General features: G+C 38.9%; 1 protein-coding gene across 2 annotated transcripts in view; it reads right to left on the bottom strand.

Moving 5' to 3' along the window:
* Positions 1-12505, bottom strand: part of EVA1A (eva-1 homolog A, regulator of programmed cell death) — a 75116-nt gene that overhangs the window by 15205 nt on the left and 47406 nt on the right. For both annotated transcript variants that reach the window (XM_032176744.2, XM_032176743.2), the window contains exon 3: positions 9680-9832. In XM_032176744.2, the coding sequence (XP_032032635.1) occupies positions 9680-9764 (85 nt within the window). In that variant the 5' untranslated portion in view covers positions 9765-9832. The remainder of the gene's footprint in view (positions 1-9679; positions 9833-12505) is intronic.

Genomic DNA, 12505 nt, shown 5'->3' on the forward strand with positions numbered 1-12505 from the left:
AAATGGACTTGGATACAAACAGGCAACCTACTGACCTCAAAGGCACCAGCCCAGATACTGAGTATAGGGGCCCCCTATGACACACCTCATCTGAGCCACATCAAAGCCCAAACTGTTCCTCAACCTCCACCATCCAGACAGCCCAAAACAGCCCTTCAGAATTGTCTTGAGATGGGACAAGAGGCAGTAGAGCTGTAGGTTCAGAATGGCTGACTCATCCCTCCCTCCTGAAAAGTCTATACCTGCTAATCAGAGCCTCACACCTTAGGGGGCTCAGCCCTCCCAGTAAGTGTCCCCTAAGAGTACCTTCTGGTCCTTTCCTCCTCTGAGGGGAGGAATGATACCCTCTGTGCCAAAAAATATATAACCTCTACTCTCACATGACTTGATTGACTGATGAACTGATGCCCTGAGAAGGAAAGAGATGCAGAGGACAGCCTGTGTCTTGTGTCTTGTGAATTCCTGTTTCCCTAGCTGTGATGCCTGTGCAAATGGAGGAACCTCAAATAATACTGGGTGGTGGACACACAGACACTGCCTAATAAAATTCAGTAAATTTAAACTGAATTTAAGGGGAACTTATCATATGTCATATAAAAATTTAAGTTGGGGAATTTTATAAGAAAACTGTGTTAAAATGTATAAGGGTATTAAAATATAATTTTAATAGGAAGGTACGAAAATTATCTGCACTTGCTGTGTAAATGATTGAATTTTGGGTAACTATGTAAGATCATTGATGGGCTTGAAAAGATACCTGCTACTTAATTTTATCAGACATTTACTTTCAAATATTTGCTGTTAACCAGTTAACCAGTTAACCAATACCCTCTGATGTTACTAAAATTTTTTTATTCTGAGGGAGCACTTCTATGAAAGCAATAGTAAGACTGTTGCTAATTTTGGTTATTAAAATAATAAAATTGTTTGGTTAGTTTATGTTATTGTTAACCAAATGCTCCTATATATAGCATATTGTACAGACATTTTGATCCATGCTTTCACCCTAGGTCAAATTTCCTTAATTTTATTCATCAAATTGTATTTACTGTAGATAAAGGAAACATTGTAGTTATCATGTGCTCTGCAGATCTGCACTTTGTTAGAAAAACAAATTCTCAGTCAAAACTCTGGATTTTAAATAATACTTTCAGGTAATTTCTATGCACATTAATGATTGTTAAGGGGGGTAATTCGATTCTTAAAAGAGGGGAAGTTTACGTGGGTATACTGATTTGTCAAAAAGGTACAATTAAGATTGTACCTTTCAATGTGTATGCATTTTATCTAAAAAATAATCAAAAACCTAATGAAGTGGGGGGTGGGAAATGGTTTGAAGTATAGATTAAACAAAAACAACATATGACTAGTAGATGTTAAAGCTGGGTGACAGGTCTATTATACTTTTTGGTATTTTGTATATGTTTTTAGTGTTCTGTAATAAAACACATGAAATGACAGAGTTGATCTATACTTAGTTCTTAAGATCTTGGTTACCTTTGGAAGGAGAAGGAGAATGTGATTATCAGGGGCATGAGCAAGTGTGATTCTATTTCTTGGTTACACAAGTGTATTTATTTTGTAGTAATTCATCAAGCTTTCCATAAATGTTTTGTGCATATGTTTCTGTATGAATGTTATATATCAATAAAAAGTTAAATATTAAAAAATTTACAAATTATATATATTAATACATGGTTACTTATATTCATTCTATAAACATTTACTGCAAGTCTCCAATGCCTTGGGCATAGCTTAAAGGCTAAGGACACAAAGGCCATCGGCCCTCATAGGATTCACAGTATAAAGGGGAATGAGAAAACCCAGAACTACAGTATCTTCTCAAATGCCCAAATTTGTGACTATCATCAATTAAGTTGTGGGGGGTGAGGCTCCCTCACTGCTGAGAGACTGCCTCCCTCATACCAATGCCATGGGAAATGTGATTCGAATTCTGGTTAAATACTAAACAGCATAACTGTACTTGCAGTTACATATTCAACAAATATTGGTTAAACAGGGGAAAATAATTACCCAAAACTTCCGCTCTGAAAAATATTACTATAAGCAAAGTCAAAAGACAAGTGACAAATTAGGAAAAATATCTGTCATATGTAACAGACACAAAGGGCTAATATAGGAAAAGTGCCTAGAAAGAGTATTAAGAAAAAGATCAATAAAAATGAACAAGAGATATGGACAGTTCACAGAAAAAGAAATACAAATGGCTCTTCAGCATATGAAAAATGGGGACAGGCACACTATGGCTCACAAGCTAAGTCTGCCCAGCCATATGTTTTTGTAAATAAAATTTTATTGAACACAATTTTGCCCGTTCAGTTGTGCATTGTCTATGTCTGCTTTCATGCTACAATGCAAAGTTGAGTTGTTACAGCAGAGAATGGCTCACAAAGCTGAAAATATTTATTGTCTCACCCCTTAAAGAAAAAGCTTCCTGACCTCTGATCTAGAGAAGCAGAAATTAAATAGCACTTAGATATCATTCTTCATCTATCAGATTGTCAAAGTTCAAAAATTTGAAAACACTGCTGCAGGGGCTTCTCATATATCTTTTAAGAGTAAATTGGTAAAATTATTTAAATGATAGTTTATTAATATTTTTCTCAGTTAATAATTTACACATACTTTGTTCCCACAGTTCTTCTTTGGGGCACTTATTCTACAAGAGCACTTGAACATACATGTCATAGTTATTTATTGCAGCTCTGTTTGTTGCTCAGTTTGGAAAGATTTAAACCATTTTCACTGGACATAAGTAGAGAACTGGTTAAACTATGGATGTCTATCTATATAATGGAATAATATGTAGTTGTCTAAAAGAATGAGAAAGGTCTCCACATGCTGATCTAAAATATCTCCATAATATATTATTCAGTGAAAAACGTGAAGGGCAAAACAGCATGCATGGTGTGCTACCTGTGCATGGAATGGAGGAGGAGAAAACTATATCCTTGTATTTTCTTAATATCTGCATAAAGAACCCTGGAAGGATGCATAAGAGCCTGATGATGGGTCAAGCTTGGGAACTGGATGGAGGAAGCAGCTCTTGGGTAAGACTCCTTGCTACATGTCTTTTTATAATTATTTGGTTATTGAGTCATATTCATTCACTGATTAACTGAGCATCTGATGGGTGCCAGGCACTATTCTACATGCGCAGGATATAGCAGTCAACAAAAGAAACAAAAATCTCTCTTCTCCTAGGAGTTCCAGCAGGGGAGATGATACTAAACAAATAAATAAAATATATAGTATGGTGGATGATGGTAAGGTGATAAGAAGGAAAAAATGGGAAAAATAGGAAGAAGGATATGAAGTGCTGAATGTGTGTTTGGGAAGAAGTGGATAGTGATGAGCAAAATTTACTGAGAAGGTGATTTATTTATTTGTTTATTTTAAAATTTTATGGGTACAAAGCAGCTATACATATTTATGGGGTACCAAAAGGTGACTTTTGAGAAGAAAAAAACTTAAAGGAAATAGAATGGTGAGCTAGGCAAATATACTAAATATTCAAATCATTAAATTAAAATGAGTAATCATTCCATTTACTCTTTCTAACAACCTTGTTATGAGTTATTAATGAGGTCAGTACTATTAATGAGATTATCTTCATTATCAACTATCATATTCTGGTCCCAATGAGTTCCTTACAAACAATTAAAAAAGAAATGTTAAGTCCTCCAATCCAAGTGCTAATATAGAGGGAAATAAAACATGTGTGGGAGAGTGTGGATGGGTGCCTAAGCCCATTGATTTGAGGTGGGGTAGGTTGAGGAGAGATGACCCTAAGAGAGTTCTGCAGACTGGGAGGGAGTCAGCCAGTCCAGGACTAAAAGGGAGAATTCTTGGTAAAGGAAAAGACTGTGCAAAAGCAATGAGGTAAGAAAACGCCTGGCAAGTGGTTTAGAATAACTGGAGCAGAGGTCTTGGTCAGGGAGGGTAGTGACTAAATAAAAGCATGCAGTAGTAAAGGTCAGACATTAAAAGCTCTGGTAAGCCACAGAAGGACCTTCAGAGTAGGATGCCTCAAACCATCATCAAGTCCTTTCTTCCTTGCCTGCCTCTGCTCTAGGGCATGCTTTCTCAACTTCAGAACTATTGATGTCTTGGCCCCAACAATTCTTTGTTGCAGGAGATTGTCCTGTGCATTGTAGGATGTTTATCCACCCATTAGATGCCAGTAGCAGCCTGCACTTCTAAGCTGTGACACCCCAAAATACCTCCAGACATTGCCAGAAGTCCCCTTGCAGAGCAAAATCACACCTGATATGAACCACTGATCTAAAGATTGAAAAAGCTAAAATTCTCATTTTTCCAGCTTCCCTTGCAGCTAGAAATGACCATGTGACACAGTCCTGGCCAATGAAATCTGAGAGGAGATCTACTGGAACCTCCTTCCATTTTCTGCCTTTTTTGATCTTGAATCAGCCTGAACAACAGCAGCCATTTGGCAGCCATGAGATGACAAACATAGAAAAACGGCTTTGAGAATCACAGAGATATTGGCCCCTACATTTTTTCTTCTATATATTTAAGGTGTACAACCTGATGTTTTTCTACACATACACTTTGTTAAATGATTACTCCAGTCAAGTGAATAAACATATTCATCACTTTCTTTTTATTTTTTTGTGTGATAAAAGCACCTAAAATCTACTCTCTTGGCAAATTTTCAGTATACAATAAAATATTTTCAACTGTCATCCTCATGCTATACATTAGAACTCTAGACTTATTCATCCCACAAAACTGCAAGTTTCTATCTTTGGACATAACTTCTCATATCCTCCTCCTTGCCCCTGATAACTACTATTCTACTGTCTGTTTCTATGTATTCAATATTTTTTTTAGGTTTTATGTGTAAGTGAGATCATACAGTATTTTTATTTCTGTCTCTGACTGGGTATATACCCAAAGGATGTGAAATCAGCATCTTTAAAGATATCTGCACTCCCATACTCATTGTAGCCCTATTCACAATAGTCAAGATATGCAGACAACCAAAGTGTCCATCAATGGATGAATAGATTTTAAAAACTGTGGCATATTTACAAAATGAAATATTATTTAGCCTTAACAAAGAAGGAGATACTGCCACTTGTGACAACATGGATAAAGCTGGAATATATTACACTGAGTAAAATAAGCCAGACAGAGAAAGAAAAACACAGGCCTCTACATGTTTGTGCTAATGAGCCAATGTTAGCAACCACCTACCTCCAGACTTCTTATTATGTGGGTAAGATAACATCTATGTGTTTAGGCCACCAAGTTGAGGTTTTCATTTTTTGCAGTTGAAAACAATCCTGACTCTTAAATCACACAAAATTGTTTGGATTTTATCCCAGAGATAATGAGAATCCACTGAGGGAGGCTAAAAAATAAAAAGAATTGCATCATCACATCTGAATTTTGGAAACATCATTTTGCTACAAAATACAGACTGTGAAACAAGATTGTGGAGGCAAGACCACGGCAAATACCATTATGATAAGGCAGGCAAAAACATGATGGGGCTTGGAGCCAGTCAATCAATGATGGTGGAACTAAAGTGGATGCCATACATTTTAAGAGGCAAAATGAATCGACCCAAACCAGTTGGATATGGGCAGTGAAGAAGATGCATCAAAGGTTAAAAATCCTATTTCTGGATTAGGTGATGCCCTAGATGGATATATAAAAGAAAGAGCATATTTAAAGAGAAGGACAATATTCTATTCTAGGCTGGAGTGAATTTGAAATGCTTGTAGCATAACCAAATAGTTATTTTCAGGACACTTAGATAAGAAGCTCAGGAAGTTAGAAAAGACAGAGGCATGATAATTGTCTAATATATGTATGGTATAATTCAAAATTTAATATTTTAATAAAATAACGTTTCTTACTATGAAGTAATATCAATGAATTGTTATTAAAAATACAGCTAAGCAAAAGAAAATTAAAAATACATATACCTTCACCCACAAAAATGTGGTTACCTATACATATGAATATACATACATAAATGGGATTATAATGTATATGATGTGTGGCAACAGGCTTTATTTACCTAGTAGAATGTCATAAACATCTTTCTATTTCAATTAATACTCACAAATTTTCCCTAATATTTTTGCTACATGTATTATAAATAATTCCGAGATGAATCATCCTCATAGTAAAATTTCTGCCTGTATCCCTAATTCTTTCCTTAGGAGACATTTCCAGAAGTAGGATTTCTGGCTAGCATATGTATTTTTAAGGGCTTTGATGGATATTGTCAAATTATTTTTTAGAGAGGTTGTAGCAATTCACAATTCCATCAGCACGATGTGTAAGTACTCATCTCCCCAGACTTTCTCCAAGACTAAAATTATGTACTTAATCAGTCAAGTCTTTGAGAAATGTATAAAATAAAAATGTTAATCTCATTGCAGTTTCCATTTTGCATTTTTCTGCCAGAATTTGAGCTGTTTATGTTTTATTGATAATTTGTATTTCTTCTTTTGCAAACTGTTGATTCTTGGTTTTTGTCCACTTTCCTTTTGGGACACTTTTATTGATTTGTAAGAGCTCTTTATTTGTTACAAACTTTAACTCTTCTTCATTAATGTTTCATTTTCCCCTAGTTTGACACTTGTCATTTACTTGTAGGGCCCATTATGGCAAGCAGATATTTACAATTATTGGAATGGTCAAGGTTTGAAATGTTTGTTGTGAAGAATGGGCACAAGATGTGTCCAGAAATAAATAGGGAGATTAAAGTATGATGTGAAAAGCTCAGCTGAGATTGGAGACTATGAATTTCTAGTGGCTTCAAATGGCAAATTATACTGGTGTTTGATAACTTGTACAGACTGAGAAAGGGTCACTTTTCTTAAGTCATCTAATATGAACCCTGGCTAGATTAGAACTGGAAAGTAAAACCAATCTTTGCCCAAAGAGAAATCCAATCAGAACCTCAGTCCCCTTCTTTTTACATAAAATCCGGAGACCATCAGGCAAAACAAAAACAAAATATCAAATATTTTAAAACTCAACCAGGGGTTGGGGGAGGGGGGAGGGACAGCATTAGGAGATACATCTAATGCTAAATGATGAGTTAATGGGTGCAGGAAATCAACATGGCACATGGATACATACGTAACAAACCTGCACATTGTGCACATGTACCCTAAAACCCTAAAGTATAATAAAAAAAAAATTATGGAAAAAAAAAAAAAAAAAAAAAAAAAACCTCAACCAGCAGAGGAGCAGTTTGGTCATTCAAGCCATTGAGCATTTTCATGTAATTTTAAATGGCTCCTTTTATATAAACCGTATCTGTTTCCAATAAATGATCTTGAGGAGAAAGTCAGCCGTTTTCCTAAAGAGTACAACTTTGAACCAAAAAAGGGGTGAATATAAGACTTTCCCAACTCACATGCCTTCTTCTGTCTCCATCTCTCCCACAAGGTTACCAAGCACCTTAGACACCCCCCTAACAAAGAACACACACACACACACACACACACACACACACAAGAAAGTAAGCAGGATTTACTCAGAGTTGGGGTTTCACCTACTGGTTTACTCAGAAGCTACACAAAAGAATAAGGCAGTTATGTGTATTAGCAAATGTGTTGCTGAAATAAGGGACCACGTGGATAGGAGAGGAGGCAACAGATGCACTGGGAGAAAATACGAGGGGCCAGGGGCCCTGCGGGGTTGAAGATCTGATAGAGCAGAATGAGGACATGAGACAGCTATAAGATTAGGACATTTTCCACAATTTTCTTCCATCATACTTTTCATCATTGCTTCCAATCCATTTATTTGATTTTCTTCACTAAAAACAATGGTTATTTGTATCTTGAATATTCAAATACATATTTGAAATTTTCTTTATTAATTTCACTTATAATCAGGGAGTGTTCCCCATTTCAGAATAGATTTTCAGTCACTGAGTCTACACACTGGATCCAAATTTTATTTTAGCTACACTGCTTTTCCATTTCCTTGCGTTTTCGTTTTATCTCACCCATACTTACTTAAAGAAGCACTGTCTTCCTGCATCCCAAGTAGTATTTAATTCAAGAGTATAGGGCAGGAAGGAGAAAGTTTGGAGGTGAGAGAAAAACAGGGCCATGTACTTTTCAGCTTTGACAAGATCACAAGACACATGGTAAACACAGGACTATTCAATGAGTTACCACTTTCAGTGGTCACAATTCAGGGTCATGTTGACTGAAATGGAAAATTGCCAGGTACCTCCTGTGCTGAGCAGAGGTCCAAAGTGCAGTGCTCTGTCTGCTCTCATGTGAGACATATTCTTGCGACAGCTGATTCACAGGTATCCTTTGGGTCTTTGGAAACTACAGACCCTCTCTGCCAGCCCCACTTCATTTGGGGGATAGCTTCACTACAGAGCTAAGGAAATTATGCTTCAATTGCTTGTGAAAACGATGTCTGAATTTCAAACCTCTCTTCCAGCTCCTGTGTCCCTTCTCTCCAATGTTGCCTTGAAGCAAGAGCAAAGATGAGATTCCTCTAATGGGTGAGTGCCTGGAGAAGGAGGCCCTGGACTTCCTTAAGGGGAAAGAGGAGCTGACTGGTGACCTAGGCCTTCACTGATCTAAGAAGGCAGAGCCCTGGACCTGAGGCACAAGCAGACTACATGCTGCAGCTCACCCAGCACAAGGCCCTGAGCAGTCCTTTTTTTCTGAAATCAGGTTGCGCGTCATCCAAGATCCTCTCACAAAGAGAAGCCATGAACTTCCTTGGCTCATGGAACTCTCCACTTGGCTGAGAATTGCCACTGTAAATCATAATGTCAGGTTTGCATTTCAACTCTTAGACCACCATGTGGCAACCCTGCCTAGAGAATTAGAAAGTAAAACCAGTCCTCGCCCAAAGGAAATCCAATTGAAACCCTAGTTCCTTCCTTTTTATACAATATATCCAGAGACACCAGGCAAAACAAAACAAAACAAAAACAAAAGCAAAGTATCAAGAAATTAAAAACTCATTCAAGCAACAGAGGAACAGTTTAGTCATTTAAACCAGTGAGCATTTTCATGTATTTTTAAATGACTCCTTTTATATGAGCAACATCTGTTTTCAAGAAATGATCCTGAGGAGAAAATCAGCCATCTTACTGAAGAGTACAACTTTGAACCAACGAAGGGACAAATATCAGACTCTTCCATACTCCACATGCCTTCTGTCTTCATCTCTTCTACAGCTTCATCAAATTCCTCAGAAAGGCCCCAAACACAGAACATATAAACATATACTGTCTCTCCCATACACACAGTCTCACACACAGGCAGCCTGTGTGAGGTTAACTGCATAGAATAACCAGGCTGAGGTACTCCATCAGCCCCCTCCTTGGTCAGAGTTAATGCATAGTGACAGAAGCCAACAGTAGCCCCGGGCCACTTCAATCACTCACTTGAGCAGCTAAACATTTTCTGCAAGACAAAGCTCTTAGAACCCTTCATTTTTCAAATTAGAGAATGACAAGCTTAACTCCCAACCTGGAGACCTTTCATCTCAAAGCTCAGCATGGCAGAGCAGTAGCTATGATTATGTAGCATGTCCTTACTGAGAATAAGGCCAGAGATGGCCACCCAGGAGACAACCTTGGACCCAGCCCCAGACCTCAGTCCTGGCACAGTGGAAACCAGGCACCTACCTGAGACAAAGGAATAGGCCGCTAGGATGTTGCTGAGCAAAGCCATCTCCACGTGCTCTGGGCTGTGGCTGAGGGGCAGCCTCATAGGACATCCAGAGGGGACCTCCTGGAGGTGCTTGGCTGAATCAACGTGGCCACTCTCCTTCTTCTCTTCTATTTGGGAACACAAAGTGAGTGATAAGGCACATTCTGCTGTCCTGAGGCCATGTTCCAGGTAGCCTGGACTCCTAAAGACATACTTTTGCAACAGCTGATTTGCAGGTGTCCCTTGGGGCTTTGGAAACTACAGACCCTCTCTGGCCAGCCCCACTTTATTTTGGGGGATATCTTCACTGTAGAGCTAAGGAAATTATCCTTCAATTGCTTGTGAAAACTATGCTTGCAAAAACTAGCCAGGCTCCTAAAGAAAGACCAGCGAGCTCTCCCAGCCAGGGTGGCCACAAAGATTTGGGGTCTTGTGCTCTTTGTTCAAGTGAGCTTCCTGGCTTTCAAGGAAGTAGAAACTCCTTACATCCCTGATTTTCCTGACCTTTCTCCTTTCTCTTCCCCGTATCTTCCTAATTCCCACTAAACAATTCCCTCTTACCTCTTCTGGAACTCTACTTGATTCTCCCTGGTTCATCTTTGAGGCACAGCCCATCAGGTTCAAATCATCATGACATTCATCACTGCATTTTAACTACAAGCCACAGCCCTCTCCTCTCCTGCTGTGCTTTCCCGGGAGCCTGCACTGATGATACTTGTGTACCTTGATCAGTTTGCCTCATCCCTTAGGTCACTAAATGTGTGCCTTTGGCAGTGGTTCAGAGCTGGCTCTCCCAGAACTGCCAAAGCGGTTCCCATTCTAAAATATCTACAGGAATTTGAGAGCTCGAGCTGCTCCCTGCCTCTAGCTCCATGACTCCACCTGTGACTGTGATGGGCCAGTAGAACACACACATGGCCCAGACTGCCCATCCATAGAACCAACCCTCCAGGGATCAGAACAGAGACTTGGGATCTCAGCGCTCCAGCCTCTGGCTGGAGGAGCACATCCTCTCCCCAGCTGCTGCAGCTCAAGCCTGGCATTAGCATTACCCAGTTACTCAGCAAAGGCTTTACAGAGAGCTCCTGAGCACGAAGTGGGAGAGAGGTGGCAAAGACCCAATTCGATGCTGCTATGAACTGCTCATGAACAGCTCATTCGATGCTGCTATGAACTGAAGGCAGGCAATTGAGTCACAGAGTGTAGAGGGGTGTCAAAGCTTGGAGAATGAACCTGGGCTCTCAGTGGGTCACAGATATGAGTAACATGGGCCACAATTAGAAGGCCTGGAGAGTGGCAGTTCCATGAGGTAAACAGAATGGGCTACAACAGAACACTCTCAGGCTGGTAGATTTCAGCAGGCTTCAGGAAAGACTAAAACAAGAAAACACCAACAACTCACAGGCACAAAGAAACAACCATAAAATCCTTGGAGCAGCCAGAGGCTCTGAGAGTGACAGGAGAAGGAGTGGGAGCTCCAGGGGCTTTGAAAAGAGACTGGCTGCTGTTAAGAGACCCTTGAGCTGCTGAGCCAGAACACAGCGCCTCTTTCAACAGTCATTTGTGTTCCTAAAAGGTGGCAACTGGATGATACAGCTGAATGGTTAGAACCATCACACTGAGTTCAGAGGCTGTTCTACAGATCTGAGGACTTCAAGACCCAGAAAAAGAGTGAAGCTACTGGAATATGTCTGAGTGTGTAGTGAGCCATGTCTATTTTAAAACCATTCCCTCCTTCCTGTCTCCACTAATGTTACCAGAGTGCAAGTCTTATCATTTTATTTCTGGGAGTTTTGCAACAATCTCCTACCTGGTCTTTCTGCTGATACCTCCTTCCTTCTCAATATAGCACCCATTCTTATTAACAGGGTCATTTTTCTGTAGTACGAATATGATCACATCACAACCCAACCCTAATGAATTTCCATTGACCTCTTAACACAATACACATCCATTTTCACAATATCTGACCTCTGCCTTACCTCCTAATGTATCTCCTATCCAAGCTGACAGTCACACACATATATACACACAGATAATAAGCATGCTTAGAGCTTCAACAATACTAGATTACTTTTAGTTCCCCCAAGTAGAGCAAGCTCTTTCACCTCTTCATGCTTTTGGTCACACTCTTCCTTTTGCCTAAATGCCCCCCTTCTCTTCATCTGTCTGGCAAATGTTTCCTATAAGAAAGAATTCAGAAGTTTTATGGCAGTCCCAAAATCTCAATGACCTTTTTTGCAGAAATAAAAAAATCCATACTGAAATTCATATGGAATCTCAGGGGACTCCAAATAGTAGAAACAATCTTGAAAATTAACAAAGTTAGACATCTCACTCTTCCTGATTTCAAAACTTATTATAAATCTATAGTAATCAAAACAGTGTAGGCCTAGCATATAAAAACAGACATGTAGCTTAATGGAATAGAATAGAACATCCAAAAATAAACCCTTACATATATGTTCAAATTATTTTTGCAAGGGTGCCAAGACCATTCAATGGGAAAAGACTGCCTTTTCAGCAAACAGTGTTGGAAAAACTGGATGTCCATGTGCAAAAGGATGAAGTTGGACCCTTACCTTATACTATATAAAAAATTAACTCAAAATGTGACAAAGACCTAAATATAACAGCTAAAAATTTTAGAAGATTGTTAGGAGAAAACATAGGGGTAAACATTCATGACATTGGATTTGACAATGATTTCTTGGATATGACACCAAAAGCACAGGCAACAAAAGTAAAAAAAGGACTCTATTAAAATTAAAAACTTCTGTGCATCACAGGGTACAACAGAG

The sequence above is a fragment of the Hylobates moloch genome, unplaced genomic scaffold (genome assembly GCF_009828535.3).
Source record: "Hylobates moloch isolate HMO894 unplaced genomic scaffold, HMol_V3 SCAFFOLD_15, whole genome shotgun sequence".
NCBI classification, from domain to species: domain Eukaryota; kingdom Metazoa; phylum Chordata; class Mammalia; order Primates; family Hylobatidae; genus Hylobates; species Hylobates moloch.